This window comes from Amblyomma mixtum, chromosome 2 (assembly GCF_055824585.1).
Source record: "Amblyomma mixtum isolate Tamu chromosome 2, ASM5582458v1, whole genome shotgun sequence".
In the NCBI taxonomy this organism is placed as follows: domain Eukaryota; kingdom Metazoa; phylum Arthropoda; class Arachnida; order Ixodida; family Ixodidae; genus Amblyomma; species Amblyomma mixtum.
Window position 1 is genome coordinate 97955853 of NC_143013.1, and position 19117 is coordinate 97974969.

The window sequence follows — 19117 nt, forward strand, 5'->3', positions numbered from 1 at the left end:
AATCTGTTCTTGTAAGGGTTGACCTCGTGAATGTTTCTCATGAGTAATAATAATAATAAAAAAAAAACTCCTTTTTCAAGCGTCCTCTCCCATAACCGAGAGTACAGTAAGCATGAAATGTTTACGGGCCTAACACAGGCTCCATTGCTCGGCTTAAGCAGCTGTGACGGTGGCGGCATTGAAATCCAGGACGATGCAGAAGCGTGCGCGGGCACGACGAGACGCAGGCCTGACAAGAATGTACAGGGTGGTCCACTCTAAGTGCGAACACAGCTCCGCGTGGCCGCGCTCCGCGGAGCGCCAGCGGATCCGGCGCGTTCGCGCATCGAAGCAAAGCCGCGCAGGCGCACAGGGGCCCAGGGCAGGAGCTTCGTGTCGTCTGCTACAGCGCCGCGCGCACCTCAAGCGAGGTGCAAGTGAGGTGCATCGCCAGCGCGGTAGCAGACGACACGAAGCTCCTCCCCCGGGCCCCTGTGCGCCTGCGTAGCTTTGTTTCGCAGGCGCACAGGGGCCCTGGGCAGCTTTGCTTCTATGCGCGAAGCCCCTAAGAGATCACGTATGACAACGAAGTGTATCGTGGCATTTATGTGCTTTTCGCACGCGTTATTAGAAATCGGAAATTATAATTCGTGCATTATCAAATGCACAGCTCGAGTGATATCTTGATGAACATTGAGAAGACACTTGCAGTAGTTATTTTTTGTGACTCATTTGGAGAGCAACCGGCGCTTGTATGCCGATCTCGTAGGAGGGCTTAGAGAGTCTCGTTGAAACTCGTTAAATCTCGTACGGTGCCCGGATGTTCTCGTTTCAGAGCCCGGATGAGTAGAATTCAGTGCCGGATGTGTGCATAAGTGCTTGATGTGTGCTGCAGCAAACTGGTTCATTTTGGTGTGACTTTGCTTGTCCACTACTGGCGGGGATGTATTGTAACTGAGTGGCCTGGGCTTCTGTGGGCAAGTAGTAGTGGGGAGGTCATGTGACCACCATGTGACCATGGTGTGAGGGAGTTCCCCTGCTCTTGCAGTCGGTGCGTAGCATTTCTGGCACAGCCTTGTCAATACCAAAGCATGCAGCGCACATCTGTCACTACCGCCACGTATATACCTTAAAGCACGATTGAGGTATCCACTGTTCCAAGAGGGCAGTTATGCGCCTTCCCTCTGGTTCAGTAGGCAGGTCATGTGACCACGGTGTGAGGGAATTCCCCTGCTCGTGCAGGCGGTGCGTGGAGGCCTGGTGGAGCAACTGCTGAACCTGCTGGGGAAGCCCTCGACCAGCGCCACGACCAAGGCGCATGCCGTCCAAGCACTCAAGGCCATGGCTGCGGATGGGGCCAGCGGGGAACAGGTCAGTCTGGGCCCTCTAGTGCACCTCTTCACTGGCTGCTCCCCTGCAGTGCACCGAGGTTGCGAAGAGAAGAGGCATTTCATTTGTCCGTGTGTCCGCTTCAAATGCAGCGCTTGCCCTTAACATTGAGGGACAACTAGGTGCAGTGTCACATCAAGGAATCAATGAATGAATGGTTTATTTAGAAAGGAAGGCTCGAGGCCATCTGTTGGGGAATTGTTTCTTGCACTTCGTGCTTAATGGGAAGTTTATTTAATTCTAAATTTTTTGCGGTTCCCATGAACTTTGTATTAATGGGTGTCGACTTCACGCGTTAAACTGCGAGTAAGTGGGAAGCCATTACGAGTTGAGCAGCAAGTAGACACTCTAGTTTCAGTGCTAGCTGAGCAGGGGATTCAGTGCAACTGCGTCCTAACCCTCCTTGACTGTGATGTGTGATTTGGACCTGATTGAGATGTTGACTGGCAGACAGCCTGCGGAGTTAATGTCTGAATAACCCCTCAAGCATGCTGCACGTGTAGCAAGCAGCACATTTACACATTGTACTTGGTTGAGCCAAGGTTGGCTGTTGAGAGCACCCTGCTTTGCGCAGGTCAACAATGTACTCAGCCAGTCCACCATCTGGGCCGACTACAAGGACCAGAAGCACGACCTCTTCATGGCACCTGCTCCCACTGCCGGCTACCTTACTGGTGAGTGGCCATCGCGGCCCTCCTTTCGCGGTTCTCATGTGGGTGTTCCTCGGCTTCACAGCTTACTCGTCTGTTTGCTCACACGAGGGCACTGTAGCAGTCACCTCTATTGTCATGTCCACTTGGAAGATAATGAATGACAAAGGGAAGATCATCATATTCTAGCTCCTGCAACTGCTGCACTCAGCTGCTGCTTACCTGACTCGGTCAGGTCTGCCCCTGTTGTATAACAATACAGTGCACTATGGGCGCCATGAAAGCCTTCTCCAAGTAGGTGGGAAAGTGTACTGCGTAAGAGGAAACTAGGGAACTTAGAGGAACAGGACAGGCATTTTTTTTCCATCTGTCAGGTGCGAATTTGCACCTTATCAGTTTTTGGTTTGGTTTATTGGTTTATTGGGGTTTAACGTCCCAAAGCGACTCAGGCTATTAGGGACGCCGTAGTGGAGGGCTCCGGAAATTTCGACCACCTGGGGTTCTTTAACGTGCACTGACATCGCACAGTACACGGGCCTCTAGAATTTCGCCTCCATCGAAATTCAGCCGCCGCGGCAGGGATTGAACCCGCGTCTTTTGGGCCAGCAGCCGAGCACCGTAGCCACTGAGCCACCGCGGCGGGGCCTTATCAGTTTTTTGAACTCGTTAAACTGCGCATATCGAACATAAGCAAGGCACATGCAGCTCACACCTGGATGGGTTGTGTGTGCTGAGCTTCTTTCGTTCTGAATGGCGTGGTATCACCATCGGATTGTATCAGCAGCAAACAATGCGCATCGGAGCCGCATTGCCACTCTGCCATAACACTGCCTTGTCTGCACTCAGTGCAAACAGCATCCCTGTTCAGGCACTGGAACATAATTAAATATTGTTGGTCAGTGCAGAAGGTTTATTTTTAAGTACAGTAAAACCTCTTTTACACATTCCCTCGGGTCTTACGATTTCCTGGTTCATAAGCTCAAACTCATAGGCATTAAATATGGCCCATAGAGTCGCGTTATTTTTCTCCCGGTTAATACGTTTCCGGATAACACGATTTCCCGCCTACTACTTTTAGAATTTCTACTCATTCTAGTCGTATCATGTGCATATAGAGAAATGCGCAGGATATAACCAACCCCTAGATATAGCATTCACTGATTACGATAAAGCCTTTGGCTCATTTGAAACCTCAGCTGTCATGCAGGCATTGCGGAATCAGAGTGTAGAAGAGTCTTATATGAAAATACTGGAAGATGTCTGTAAATACTGCACAGCTGCCATAGTACTTCATAAAGTCGGCTATAAAATTCCAGTAAGGAAGGGTGTCAGGCAGGGAGACAGGATCTCGCCAGTGCTGTTCACCGCCTGTTTACAGTTCTTCCAAGGCCTGAAAATTGGGGACAGTTGGGGATAAGAGTTCATGGAGTAGCTAGTAAGTAATCTGCGATTCGCTGATGACATTGCCTTGCCAAGTCACTCAGGACATGGACTGCAAAGCATGATCAGTGAGTTAAATCAGCGAAGGGGATACTAAATGCACCAGCTTATTCATGGGGTTTGAGCGCTAGGGGCAAAGCATTTGAGAACTACAGTGATGCATTTACATATGAGATGACAGTCTGAATGTTGCAGTAGTGGCTTCCCTGCACTGCTCAGATGCAAGGGGATGAAGCGTCCGAAAATGAATATTTCATCGTGTTTTAGTCACTGCCGTTGATGGACCAGATGTGCTGCAAAGTTCACTGTGCACAGAAGATAATGCAAATGTAGACTGAATTCTGCAAACACTAGATAAGGATCGGCTCAGACCTTGTGACAAAAATGTTGTCGGCACTTTTGTGAAATGCAGTTATCAATAAATGTCTTTGTATGTTATTCACCAATTCTATTTTTAAAATTTAGAAGGTTTGGGTGATACATTTTTCTCTATGGTGCGTTTTTTCCCCACATTTTTTTTTATTTTTAAATGCATCAACAAGGTTATACCTGTTTAACATTGCTGGCTCTGGCAACACCAATTTTCTTGTTGCTTGAGTCTTGTCGTGTCCTGAAATGTGCAAGGGGAAGTTATGCGACAGGTTTTATTATTTCTTATTATTATCTCCCAGTATGCCGCTTAAGCCTACCTGCACTGGCAGTTGGCATTGTTGGCATCTTGGAAGCATTGGGCCAAGCTATGTGTATTGCTGCATACAAGTCAACCTGCTTCTTACAAAAAAATTGACCATCAGAAATTGTGATGCCCAGCTGTGGGCTGTGCAAGCCCCATGTCAGTGCCTGTGCCTGCTAGTATACAGGGTGTTTCACCTAAGACTTTCTGCAATTTTTAAAAATAAGCTACTTGAATTAGATGCGCGCTTTTTCTGGCATAGCATTGTCAGTGGTGTAGTACATCATAATGCAGCTAAGCTGTGCTAACTAGCAGGCTTGTTAACCAATATTTAATAGCTAACTTTTAAACTATTACCGTTCGGCTCCTTAATTATTGAGAGGCATGTAGCCCACCGTAAGTAATGTCCATATCCGTTTTTAGAATTTCGAGAACGCGATTATCCTCGGCGCTGTGGCCCAACCAATTTTGGCTATTTTGACGAGTTAAGTTCACTGGAGAGGTTGCTTTGCCTGCAAGCTTCTCAAACGCATGCATTTTGGCGCGATGTAGGCGAAATTTGTTGGGCCACAGCGCCGAGGATAATCGCGTTCTCGAAATTCTAAAAACGGATATGGACATTACTTACGGTGGGCTGTATGCCTCTCAATAATTAAGGAGCCCAACGGTAATAGTTTAAAAGTTAGCTATTAAAGATTGGTTAACAAGCCTGCTAGTTAGCACGTCTTAGCTGCATTATGATGTACTACACCACTGACAATGCTATGCCAGAAAAAGCGCGCATCTAATTAAAAAAGCTTATTTTTAAAAATTGCAGAAAGTCTTAGGTGAAACACCCTGTATGAGCACCATGTATCAAGAAAAAAGAAATCGCAAGATGATATGCAAATTGGTTGCACTAACGAAAATGCAAACTGTGCATTATTTGTCTGTCTCACTTTCCCAGACGAGGAGTAGGTAGTTTTGAGAGAAAAACTTCCAGTTAGTTACTTTACTTCTTGTAGCCTTTGTAGTACAGTAATCCCTCGTTGTAACGAAATCGCTTTACTCGAAATATCGCTTTATTCGAAATTTCTTCCGGTCCCGACCCAAGCGCATGCATTTTAAGCCGCATTACTCGAAGCGCACGAAGTGCTTGACCTGCTTAGAGTGAAGTGGCGAGCGTAGGCATCGCCACCGTGGCAGCGACCCTTTGCGCATGCAGTGCCAAATTAATACCGCCGACGATTTAGACTCATGCAGGCATAGAACAGGCCACAAAAGTACCAAACCCATGATCGGTGCCCTACCTGGTAACGGGCACCAAGAGAGTGCCGAGTGTCCCCTGCTCAGCGAGGCCAAATTCCATGGTGCAGCGCACCCGAACCGTTAATCTCGGTCGGAAGCGCATTCCTGGTGTTCCCCGTGACAGAATCCACACGAAAATAAAGTTTTCCTCGCGCTTTGCGATGCCAGAAAACCGCGGTGTCTTGGATGTGGAAAAGTGGCCGGTCATGCTCGATTCGTGCCATTCAATTAGACAAAAGTTCTAAATGCCTGGTAGGGTGACTGAATTTTGTTGTTACGGCGGGGACACGTGTGCGAAAAGCGAGCGCGATTCACCTCGGCGCCAAGTTGCGAACGGCGCCACAACGTCCGATCGCAGCTCGCTGCCTGCTTCCAACCTGCTAAATGTCACAACGGGCCGCTCGCGGCAAAAGCAACGACGGGAAGCGGGAGCCAATGTGAGCGCGGAGAGCGGCAGCGTCATGATGACGTAGGGCGTGCTCCTTTGAGCCGGGCCGGCCTGCCCACGGCCGGTCTCGACGTGCTCGCTCGCGCGCGTCGAGACCGGCTGTGACTTGCCAGCCTTGATGCCGGTCGCCGGCGTCTGAAAACGCGATAGTATTGTTTGTTCAAGTTCATAGCAAGCCCTGGGATAGATTAATGTAAAAATGCATCATTTCTGACGATCGTTGGCCAATACCAAGTTGCTGCTAGAGGTGATGACTGCGGTACAAGCAAATTGCATCCAATAGCCGCTTTGGTGCTGCTCCTTCCTGATGCGGTTCGCCTGCCGTCTGCTAGCTCCGTTGCTAAAGGCGTCGCGGAAATCTAATGTATCTTTTATTATGAGACTAGTTGACAATTTTTTTTTATTTAAACATACTGTCAATCCCCAGAGGGATTGTAACAGGGGTGGGTACAGAAAAACAATTTTACAGTATTATTAACAAAGAATTATACCAGAGAGAGCGACACAATCGACTGGTTACATTAATACAGGACGTGTCAAAGTATATGTACAAGGAATTCAAGAGGCAACACAGAAAACTTACTGTGTTTCAAAATACATAAATAACAATGGTAAGTACACAATTTGTAAAAATTAGGATCATAAAATACATGCAAGTAATGCAGCACCAAACAATGAAAGCAAAATGATCAATGTAATAATAACACAGATATCATACAATAGTTTTACTCTGCGTTTGGCCACAATAGCGCTTCTTCTACAAGCTGGGTAAACTTTTCAGGCGAGCTTTGTTGTGCAATTATTGGATCAAGTTTGTTCCACTCGCGCACTGCGAGAGGAAAAAAGGAGTAGTGAAAGGCGTTGTTTTTACACGAGAATTCCTGAATTGTGAGAGCGTGTTTGTGGCGTGTGTTTCTAGAACGGTTGATACTAACAAAGGCTAAGGGATCAATCTTAAAGGAATTGTTAAGCAGTTCAAATAGGAACTTCAAGCGGTGTACCTTGGCTCGGTTAGTCAGCGTCGGAAGGCCTGCGAGATGTAGTAGTTCAGTTGGGGAATCGGTGCGGCGGTACCTGTTGAATATGAAACGAACAGCCTTGCGCTGCACGCTTTCTAACATGGTTACATCGTTTTTCACGTACGGAAACCAAGAACTGGACGAATAAGGGTGACATATGCGAATTGCTTAGTGCAGGGAGCAGAATGACGCAGCATACGTTTGAGAAAAAACAGTTTGTTCGTAGCTTTTTTTGTGACGTTTCGAACGTGCGTTGACCAGTTAAGATCTGATGTTATTGATACGCCCAAGTACCGATACTCCTGCACTTTAATTAGTGGGACGTTGTTGAGGCGATATTCAAAATTTAACGGTGTCTTTTTCTTGCTAATTGTCATGGAAACTGTTTTGTCTGGATTCATAATCATCTGCCATTTATTGCACCATTGCGAGACACGATTCAGGGCGTTGTTAAGGTTTACTTGGTCATTGGAATTTTTAATCTCTTGATAAATCACGCAATCATCTGCGAATAGGCGAACTTTGACATTTATATCCCTGGCTACGTCGTTAATATAGAGTAGGAATAAAAGCGGAGCAAGTACTGAGCCCTGTGGGACGCCGGATAGAACAGGAACCGTGTCTGAAACGCATTCACCAAGCTGTACAAACTGGCAGCGATCTGCAAGATAGTCACTAATCCAGCGAAGAATCGGGCCGTCTCCAAATAAGTTCTCTAGTTTAAATAACAATTTCACGTGGGACACCCGATCAAAGGCTTTTGATAAATCTAAAAAAATAGCATCAATTTGTGACTGGTCGTTAATGCCTAATGCGAAGTCATGAAGGGTTTCAATTAGCTGGGTAACGGTAGATAGGCCGGATCTAAACCCATGCTGGTTTGAATTAAGTAGATTGTGTTCTTCTACAAACTGGGTCATGTATCTAAGTATTATATGCTCCAGTAATTTACAGCACGTGCAGGTCAGTGAAATGGGACGATAATTAGTCGGTGAAAATGAGTTGCCTGACTTGTGCACGGGGACTACTTTAGCTATTTTCCATTCTGATGGTAAACGGCCTTCCCGGAGTGATTTTGAGTATACAAGAGAAAGAAATTTACTGACTGGTTCCGCATACCGTCTCAGAAAAGCATTTGGGATTCCGTCCGGTCCGTTGCTTTTCTTCTCGTCTAGATTCAGCAGAAGCGATAACAGTCCGCTCTCAGATATAATAGGAACGCCTGGCAGTTTGACGTGGGCGGTAGTGCTGGGCCTGCGTTCAGGAAGCTGGTTGTCGTCTGGCGTAAAAATTGACTGAAAGTACCGGTTGAATGAATTTGCCTTTTCTCTGCCTTCCTGGAGAGATACCGGCGGATGAGGGTTTGGACGTTGATTTATATAATGCCAAAACTTATACGGGGCTGTTTTGATAAAACTGTTTAATGTGCTACTGCAGAAACGTTCTTTCGAGCATTTAATTTTACTCTTAAGTGACTTTGTTAATTCCTGGATCCGCAATTGGTAGGCTGGGACAGCTCGTAACTTGTTAGATTTGCGTAGCCGTTTTATTTTGCGCTTCGTATGTATTATATCACGCGTGATCCAAGGATTTTGCTTACGGATGACCTTTTTTGTTGAGGGTACAAAACTGTCAATGCAATGCCCAATATGAGCTTTGAATTTAAGCCAGGCCTCGTCTATGCTGGTTTGTTCATTGGTGCAGAGATCATAGAAGTCTGGAAATTCGTGAGCAAGGTATGTAAGTATGGCTGCGTCATCTGCTCTATTAAATACGTGTACACTTTTAAATGGACGATGAGAGCGGATGACATTCGGTAAGGGCAAGGTGCACACCACCAGTTCATGGTCAGAAAGGCCTTCATGTGTATGAATGTTAATTGTACCGCGGAGGAAGTGGTCTGTAACAAATATTAGGTCGAGAATTGTTCTGGACGCTCCCTGGATGCGAGTGGGCGTGGAAACAAGCTGACTTGGGTTAAATGTGAATAAAAAATCAAGCATTATGGAGCTTGCCACAGTTCCTGAACCCAGAGAGCTCCAGTCAATTTCTGGAAAGTTAAAATCTCCTGCCATTAGTATCCTGCTGCCAGACATATGCTTTAACATGTAATCAAACAAGGGATCTAGGTACGAGTTTTCTGCGTTTGGTGGCCGATAAACAACGCCAACGTGTGCGATACCATTTGTCAGATAAATCTTACACCAAACTGCTTCAACTGTTGGAACGTCCGGCATGACTGAATATTTTATGTCACCTTTCATAAGCAGAGCGACGCCCCCTCCTTTTGATTCTCTGTCTTTTCTTACAATTGTGTAGCCCGGCGGCACAATTTCACGGTCTGAAATGTTTTTGTGCAACCATGTCTCTGTAACTGCGACAATATCGGGTTTAAAAGCCAGCACAATAGCTTCAAGTTCATGTGTTTTATTTGTAATACTGCGTGCATTTAAGTTGAGTACAGTTATTGACGTTTGCTCCTGGTGATTCGCTTTCCGGTGTTGCTTTGATCTTCGTTTTTTGGCTCAACTGGAACAATGTCACTGCTCTCACTATCCCACGTGAAGAGCTGACCATTTATTTTCACTTTGTCATATACCAGAGATACCTTTTCTTTTCTATCACGGTGTTCTTTAGTGCGGTCCCATAATTTTTTCCTAACATTCCTTACAGCAAGCGCAAAAATCTTCTCCAATGGAGAAACCGGAATCTTTTAGTTTAGAACATTGTTTAAGAATGCTAAGTTTGTCTCGGTAGTCAAGAAACTTCATGATTATAGGCCTAGGTCTAGTTTCGTTGTCTTTACTTGGTCTGCCCAGATGATGAATTCTTTCAATGTCTGTCTCTGTAATTCCAAGTATATCCTCAAAGACCGTTTTCGTGACAGTTTCATGCAAAGTGTCTGTAGTTTCATCCTCCTGCTCCTTAACACCATAAATGATTAGATTAGAGCGACGGCTTCTGTTCTCAAGCTCATCGATTTTGCTGGTCATGGCAGCAAGGTTACGTTCTAATTCCGTAACTTTCCTGGCGCACTCCGTGACTTGCTTTTCAAGCCCACTAATTTTTTCAAGCTTCTTTTCTATTGCAATAAGCTTCTGGTTGGTTACAGCTTTACCTTTCTTAATTTCCTGAATATCTTCAGCAATTATCTTCAGTTGTTCAGCAATCGTTTGGTCAATAGGGCCGGGATTTTCTTCGATATCACCGCTAAGCAAAAGCAGATATCGGAGCGACACAATCACATTCAAGAGCAATTCACAAAGCGGCTGTGGGCACGGCAGCAACAGCAAGCAGACGTTGTTACTTCTAAATGATTTCCCGTAACGTTTGCTCACCTGTACAAAAAATGCGAACGGGTTGGTGACGCTCATCTTGGCGTTGCCGCCGCGCCCACTGCCGAAGGATCCGGCGAAGCCGCATTTTATACTGGATGGTCCTGATGTCCGTGTCGATGCGTTTGTGGTTACCGTTGATAGCCGCGTGGTGCCATACAAGATATGATAGTCGCGCTGGTGAAAAGTGGCGGGTCGAAACGCTGGGATCCCTTCATCGCCTCCAGTAGTCCGAAGAATGGTCACTGACGCTTGACATGCCGATGGCGGCGCCTGTGGTAGCAGCAGCAATGCAAGAAAAACCTGTACAAAAAATGCGAACGGGTTGGTGACGCTCATCTTGGCGTTGCCGCCGCGCCGAGTGCCGAGTGTAGCGCCTATATTTGAGTGCTGTCCAGTCACGAAGCGCTAACAACTGCGGCATTGATGTGAAACCGGCTAGGCTTAGCGGCGACCAGGGAGCAGTGCGCAGTTTGTCACCCGGCGTTCCTGCGGGCGGCATCGTTGCCGAAAGCTCCACTCTTGCACAGGCATGCTATCGTTGCTCGAATCTAGGAGGCAGACTTTATGGTAGCATGGCTGCTTTGTATTTTCTTTTGTGAACGTGAAGTAAGCCGAGCCTGCCGGCCTGCCGGCCTGCCGGCCTGGATCCCGTCTGGATCACAAAAATGAGCTAAAGCTTGTTCTTGATATAGATAATAAACTCTGGTATAAGAAATTTGAAAACTGTATCATCTTTGACGATTGCTGACCAATACTGAGTTGCTGGTAGAAGTAACAACTGTGCTTTGAGAAAATTTTGTAGCGAAAACTACATTGGCCACGAACTTTCGATTGCGCGGTGCTTTGACGAGGCACAGAGGCCGACCTTGAGCCGTTGCCTAGCAACCGCCGCAGCTGGCGGACGCCGCGCGGCGTCATTCGCCAGCTTTCTTGCAGTTGTGGCGCAATTAAATCTCGACTGTTTTAGCTTTTTCGAGCGGTCGCTTATATCGAATTATCGCTTATAACGAATTTTTTCGCCGTCCCGCTGACTTCGTTATAACGAGGGATTACTGTATGTGTTGTGCCGAAATACAAAGCTACAGGACTATTTGCAGTTCAGTTTGCCACTTACCAGGCTAGTCAGCCGGGCCCCACGCAAGAGTCTAAGATTATTGCCGCTGTGTTATCACTGTTGATCTCTATATGCCTTCAACTGCTGCCCTTGCAGTAGATGCCATTTTCTTTTTTTCTATTACTTCGCAGGTTCGGGCACGGCCATTGCCGGCTACCTGACCCAGGGCTCCAGCCAGCACATGCCGCAGTCCCCACCACCGCTGGGCGAGAGCTGATGCCTCCTGGTGCTTAAGCAGCAACCCACACGTGCCTTCCACTGTGATGCGCGGCATCTGCCAAAAACCTGTTCCTATCTGGTCCAAAGCTGAAGCAGGGGAAGAGGGGGAGACCGGTGCTTGCAGGAACGCCACCCGAACAGTGGGAACCGGTTCCTGTGCGGCACCAGGCAGCGGTGCTGGCTCAGAGCTTCTCTCGTTGCGTGCGTGCTGCTGGTGCTAACACTGTGGTGCACGTCCATGTTGTGATTGAACCTCTGCCACCGGCACCACAAGGTGGCGTTGCAGCACGCACGCTCGAGCGATGTGTTGTTTGTTGTTTTAGCTAAAAAACGGAGGCCGCCACCCCGCTCTCCCTCCCTGGTCAGCGCATTAAGGAGTTCACTGCTCACCACTGCGACAGAAGCGTGACGGAACTCACAGCCATCGTCTTTAAGTGGGCAGCAGCAGAGCTTGTCTTTAAGTAGTTATGTTGTATTTGTCATGTTTAATGTCGTTACTTTTCCAACCTTTTTTTTTTTTCGTTTTGCCATGGCTCTTCTTAGTTTAAAACTGGGGGCTTTAATGTTGGCTGCTGCCACGTCAAGAGAGTAGTTTTACAATGGGCGCTGCCATGCGTCCGCTCTGTATATTTGTGTGTTCTTTTGCTATGAAAAGCGCGCGTTCGACGCTACGATAAAGTGCTGTTAAATGTCTTCAAACGGTTTGCAATAAAGACATTCCTCTCCAAGGCGTGTTTACTAGCCCTCCTAGTGTGTGCTCCGCAATTCAGAGACTGATGGGTCACACTGTTCTATCAAGAGTTTGTTGTCTCTTTCAGTCGCCGACCGATTTTTCGGACTCTGCAGGACTTGAAAGGGAAAAAAACAGCTCTGAAACAAGGGACAAAGAAAGAAGACAACACGACAGGCGCTGATTTTTTCCCAGCAGTATGTACCAACTAGCTCAACTCTCCATTTTATTGCAGGACCTGAAAAATGACCCGAATAATCGAACAGTCGGAAAAATTCGCGAACCTAAAAAAAGTGCCTTCTCTGCAAAAAAACAAATGGCTTTCAAAATCTCGAAAAATCACCGCTCCCTATATTCCGCCTACAAGCGATAATATTCGACTGTATCTGAGTCATAGTCGTGCTTTCGTCATGTCCACACTAGGGGTGTGCGAATATCAAATTTTTCGAATACAAATCGAATACGAATAATTGGTTCCGAATATCGAATCGAATATCGAATAATCAAGGACAGACGCATTTAACCACTTTAAAACATTATTTGAGCACCCAAGAACATCACAGTTCAACTATGAGTGATGAAATGAACCCAAAAGATGTGTGTGGCTGCACAAAAAGCATCAAAAGTCTCGAACATTAATCTTAGAGGAGTGGAAATATCAGAGACGATGGCTAGTACTCAGAATTGGTTATGGCTAGCTTGCCATAAGCAAAAAAGCGCGTTGCTGGGATGAACATAAAAGGTTGTGAAGGAAAACCGGCTGCTCCACATAGTCAGGCAGAAGTAATTAGTTCCCTTCTAGCTAAAGCGACTTCTCCAGCCTCAAAAATGCCCTCTCACTTGGCTCTGGGCGCCGCTTTATTGTTATGTCTCTGTCGATAGGACTTGCGGACCGAAATGAACGCCGGTGCTCGCAATAGAATATTCGGCTGGGTACGAATATTCGCGTCGGGTCGAATATTCGAAACAACACGAATACTTGGATTTCGAATCGAATACGAATAGTAAAAATATAATATTCGAATTATATTCGAGAATTTCGAATATTCGCACACCCCTAGTCCACACCCTATCACATCACGATGCCAGATAGTGCAATGCGGCCGCAGTCATGCCGCGAATGAATGCACTCTCTGCGCGAAGCAAGAACAGTCAATTTGCACGGGGCCTATGACGCTCGCGAAGATCGAGAGGTAACCAATGGGTAACCTGGCACCTCCGGATGTAGTCCCACTCCCCCCCGTCTACTGCGTTTACTGCCCCGCACCACAGGCGGCGTCGTCCAAGCCGCGGATTATCTCGAATGGCAACGATGGCAAACAAATAGACAAGCCTCTCCAAGCCGGTCCGATTCGCTCTGTCAGCACGTGTCATTACAGTGCACTGTACCGTCATGGAGGAAGGAAAGAACCATGCATGGCGCCCACCGATTCCGCATGATTCCGTTTAAATCCAAGATGGCGCCTTTTACGGTGGCTGAGAACGGGTTGGTTGTGACAGCGATGCCCGCTCGCGTCTATATTAGGGCGAAATAACGAACTTTAGGTTGAAAAGCGATCTCCACGGTATTGTCGGCGCCTATTTTAGTCCAAAAAATCGAACTATGACTCCACAAATTCCGAAATATCGGCCATGAAAATTTACACGTTCCTATGAGGTGCGCGACGGTTGCTCAGTGCAGTCGGAAATATCGCGCAAGTCAGTTTTATTGGAGTCCGAAAAATCGGTCGGCTACTGTAGTACAGGAATGGCGTGTCTTTGAGGAAAAGGGATACTGGTGAAAAACCCGTCTGGCTGCGATATCTCTGTGAGAGCTTTTCTTTGTGTAAATAATTATGGTGTTGCTGTGGTGGAACGCAGCATGTTGTTACCAAAAGCGCTTGCATTACCATTATGCTAGCCCTACCATAGCGGTAACTAGCCTTTATACTGAGTAGAATAGGTGTGAACCATAATGGATCATGACCCCGCCGCGGTGGCTCAGTGGTTACGGCGTTCGGCTACTGACGCGGGTTCGATCCCGGCCGCGGTGGCTGAATTTCGATGAAGGCGAAATTCTAGAGGCCCGTGTGCTGTGCGATGTCAGTGCACGTTAAAGAACCCCAGGTAGTCGAAAATTCCGGAGCCCTTCACTACGGCGTCCCTCATGAGTTGTTTGTGGGACGTTAAACCCCAATAAACCAATAATGGATCATGAGCTATAGAGAGAAGCTCGCCAACACACTGGGAAAGGCTGATGGGTCTAAGTGGGATGCTGAAAGACAGCACTGAGGTGATACTAAGGGTGTGCTAATATTTAAATTTCTCCTTGAACCGAATCCGAATCAAATTGTATAATGATGGAAGAAAAAAATTGAATTCAAATCAAATTTGAAAATTGGTTTATTGGGGTTTAACGTCCCGAGCAACTCAGGCTATGAGGGACGCCGTAGTGAAGGGCTCCGGAAATTTCGACCACCTGGGGTTTAACGTGCACTGACATCGCACAGTACACGGACCCCTAGAATTTCGCCTTCATTGAAATTCGGTGATGGTGGTGGAAAACATTTATTTACACATGCACTACTGGAGGTATTGCATGAGCTGACCCAGAGGGGGCCAGCCCTTACAAGTACTAGGTGGAGGTCCCTAGTTCGGGACCCCAGTGGCGTCGGCCGCCGCCCGGGCTCGCGCAACCAAGGCCCGTTGGGCCTGCAGGTCAGAGCAGCCGAGCAGGGTCGCCTCCCAGTCCTCCCAGGTTGGGTTGGGGTGAGGGGGGATAGCAGGGTTGGAGGGGCAGGCCCACACCATGTGGTAAATGTCCGAAGACTTCGCACAGTGCGGGCAGCTGCCCGAGAAAGAAGGGTCGAAGTGTTTGATAGCTGCCGGGCACAGCAAAGTATTGGTATACAGGCGAAGCAAAAGCCGCTCCTCCGCCTTTGAGAGACCTTTACACGGGCGGGGATAAAGACCATGGCCAGATTGATAATGTAAAACAATGTCTTTAAAGGAGTAAGCGGGAGTGAATTCGAGTTCCTTATCGTCGGGGTCGGAGGGATGTCCGGTGAGAGAGCGAGCGGGCGGCGGCGTCAGCTGCCTCATTTCCCTCAAGGCCCATTTGAGCAGGAGCCCAAACGATACGCCGGTGCGCGGGGTCCCCGGTGTAGACGCTGTTTTGGAGAATGCGGTAGGCTAGATATGGTACCCAGCCCTGCTCGACGTTCCGACATGCCCCTCGCGAATCGGAAATAATTGTTTTTGAATTGGAATCAGATGCAGCCAACGCAATGGCGACCTCCTCCGCGTGTGTTATGTCACGGGCTCGGAAAGTAAGGCCGTTCACTGTTTTGGATTGGTGGACGACTGCGGCCGTGTACCATCCCCCATGGTGGGGGCCGGAGGCATCCACGTAGAATACGCCGGGTTTCGATTCATAGTGGCGGGCCAGGGCTTCCGCCCGCGCCAGGCGCCGGCCATTATGGTCTTCACGGTTCATGTTCGCGGGAAGAGGGCGCACGTGGAGGGCGCATCTCCACTGGGATGGAATACGTACGCGCTCTTCCATAAGAGTGGTGTGTTGAATGTGCAGTCGGGCAAGCAGGCGGCGACCCGACGATGTCTTTGAGAGACGTGTGTATTGGTTGGTCAAGTGGGCTTCCCGGAGCTCCCGAAATGTGTTCACCATGCCCAGCCCCAGGAAGCGCTTGTTGGAGGTGTTCACGGGGAGGCCCAGAGCCCGCTTAATAATTTTGCGGAGGATGACTTCGAGTGAATCCTCGTCTTGCTTCCGCAGGTGGAGGTATGGAGTCGAATATAGAATTCGACTGGTAACAAATGCATGCGCCAGCCGCAAGGCGTTCTTACATCGTAACCCCCCACGCTTGTTAGTAACCCGGCGGACCAAGCGGCCTACCTGGTCCCCCACCTGACGGAGTTTGGCCAATGTTGTTTCTGACCGTCTGTTTTGATGTATGAAGAGCCCCAGTACCCGGACTTCGATATTTTCAGGAATTGGACCTGTCTCAAGAGACAATGAAATTTTGGCTGTGCACTTTGGTGAGGGGCGTATGTGCACAAATTCAGACTTTTGGGTGGAGCATTGGAGGCCGCAGCGGCGAGCATAACGGTCCACTATGGTCGCCGCCTACTGCAGGTTGGCCTCAATGTCTCCAAGGGAACCCTGTGTAGCCCACAGGGTGATGTCATCGGCGTACAGCGCATGCTGCACACCGGCGACAGCGCCCAGCTGGGCCGGTAGGCGCATCATAGCCAAATTGAACAACAGGGGAGACAGCACCGCGCCCTGGGGTGTACCCCTGGTTCCTAAATGAAAAGGGCCATGTTCTTTATCCTGGATTCGAATGTAAGATTGTCTGTCGGTTAAAAATTGCCGAATGTATTGAAAGGCGTTTTTGCCGCAGTTAGTTTGAGAGAGGTGGGTGATAATGATCTCGTGGGTAACGTTGTCGAATGCACCCTTCAAATCCAAGGCGAGTACGACCTTGTCATTGTGAGGGCATTCGACGGGGTCGAGGACATCCCGATTTAGTTGTAGCAGGACATCCTGTGCAGATATTTGTGGGCGAAACCCGAACATGGTGTCTGCGAAAAGGTGTTTGGATTCTATGAACTCGGACAACCTGTCATGTACCATCGTCTCCATGAGTTTGCCCACACAGGAAGTCAGAGAGATGGGGCGGAGGTTGTCCGTGCTGATGGCCTTGCCAGCTTTAGGAATGAAGGTGACCAGGGCGGTCTTCCAGTCGATGGGGAGTGGCACTTCCCCAAGCCAGATTGAGTTAATGTAATTCAATAAAGACAGGTATGCCAGGTCGGGGAGGTTGGCTAACAATTTGACTGTAATTTTGTCCCGACCCGGAGCGGTGCCGCGTTTCATTTTTGCCAGGGCCGCCCTCAGGTCGTGGAGCTGGAACGGTTGATCCAGCTCAACGTTCTCAGAACCTGCATAAGAGTACGCCGGCCCGCGGGGGTCCTGGGTGGTGCACAAGTACAGGTCCCGGAGCTTGTGCGCCAATTGAGTTGTGTTGCCCTGAAAGCTGTGTATTGCTCTTTGGAGGTGTTTTTGAGTTTCCATGCGTGTTTGCGTTGGGTCAATTAGGGCGCGAAAGATCCGCCACGTGTTCCGGATTGACATTTGCCGCGCGGCCGTATTGCATCGGGCCACCCAGTTTGAGTCGGCGAGTTGGGCCGCATACTCAGCCGCTCGTTGAGTGAGCTCGGCGTTGCGAGCTTTAAGTTTTCGGTTGTGCTTTTGCCGGCGCCGCCGACGGACGAGGCAATGCCGGGCCTCCCAGAGGTGGAGCAGGTGGTTGTCCACATCCGAGACCGCCTCTGAGAGTTGAATTTGAGTTTCGGAGGAGCGAAGGCCAGAGACCAAATGTTGTGACCAAGACTGGTAGCCTTGCTCATGTATGGGTGTGGTAGTGTTATAATTTTGCCTGAACTTGGTCCAATCTGGGAGTCGGGCTTGCGTTGTTGGTCGCGCTAAAGGATGGGTCCTAATCATTGTGTTCAGGAGGCAGTGGTCGCTGCCGAGGGTTTCCTCGGTGTTGACCCAGTCTGCATACTGAATGTTGCGGGTGAAGGTCAAGTCCGGACAGGTATCCTTAATCACGGAGTTGCCGATACGAGTTGGGTGGACTGGGTCAGTGTGAAGAGTGAGGCCCAGCGTTGACGCAAGCTCCGCCAACTTGCGTCCCCGCTTCTTCACGACAGTAACCCCATATCCGAGCGGGAGCGTTGAAATCGCCCACAATCAGGAGGGGGTCCCGACCCGCAACTCTCAGCGCGCGGCTAAAGAGGTCCGCGAATGATACATTCGGCAATTTCGGATTGCAGTATACATTGAGTATGTGTAGCGGTGGATCCTGCTTGCGGAGTGGGAGGATGGTCACCATTACATAGGAGTATTCAAGTTGAATGTCTAAGTCGACCTGGTTGGCTGTATAATTTCTATGGACTAATAGACAAGACGAGGGGTCCTGCTGGAACGTCGTATAATTTGTTAGTGCGGCGCCTTTCCCTGGCTCTTGGAGGGCAACCACGGCTGGCAAATGCTCAAAGGTTGAAAGGAAAAGTCGGAGGTCGGCCCGCTTGGAACGGGACCGGAGCCCCCGACAGTTCCATTGAGTAATCGTAATGGGGGAAGCCGATTTGGAAAGGGGGGAGCGCCTACATCGGGGGTGTCCCGCCATGCTCAGATTTAGAGGTGAGAGGTGGAAGTGAGGCTGTCCCCGAGCCAGATACCAGGGACTGAAGCTCAGCACCTAGAGGGGGGCAGCTGTCTTCGTCATCGTCAAGGTCATTTACTCGGCGGGACAATCTGGAGGGCCGACCAGATACGTCCTTAAGAGGACCGGCTCTGCGAGAAAGGCAGGAGTTAGTCGCGACGTGTTGAGCGATCATAGAGGGGATAGCCTCCATGACTCTAGCGATGAGGCGTTCCATCGCTGTCTCCAACAGGGTGTCAAATTTGGCATTAAGACGGGCTTCGAGTTCGCCAAGTTAAGGTTCCAGAGCCGACGTCGCCGCCGTCTCGCTCTCCATAGCGTCTGTGTCGGAGTTACTTGGGGGAGGGGGAGTTGTTTTAGCCTCTAAGGCTTCAATTTTGGCAAGTAGCATCTCATTTTGTGCCCGGAGAGAAGCTACAATGTTGTGGAGCTCAGCGTCAGCCGCCGCGGCCGGGATCCATACCGCGTCTTTCGGGTCAGCAGCCGAGCGCCGTAACCACTGAGTCACCGCGGCGGGGCAAAACTGAAAAATTGCACATGAGGAATGCTCAAAGCAAAGTGGTATGCTAAAAAAAAAGAAAAATATACCGGATTTAATTGC

At 48.8% G+C, this 19117-nt stretch overlaps 1 protein-coding gene and 1 pseudogene across 1 annotated transcript in view; one reads left to right on the forward strand and one right to left on the reverse strand.

Annotated features, from left to right (window-relative positions):
• Rme-8 (receptor mediated endocytosis 8) overlaps positions 1-12284 on the forward strand; it is a 117574-nt gene extending 105290 nt beyond the window's left edge. The window contains exons 45-47 of the mRNA XM_089572226.1: positions 1222-1350; positions 1943-2042; positions 11469-12284. Coding sequence (XP_089428352.1) covers positions 1222-1350; positions 1943-2042; positions 11469-11554 — 315 coding nt within the window. The 3' untranslated portion in view covers positions 11555-12284. The remainder of the gene's footprint in view (positions 1-1221; positions 1351-1942; positions 2043-11468) is intronic.
• LOC149360242 (uncharacterized) lies at positions 8881-10722 on the reverse strand (annotated as a pseudogene).
• Positions 12285-19117: the final 6833 nt, after the last annotated feature.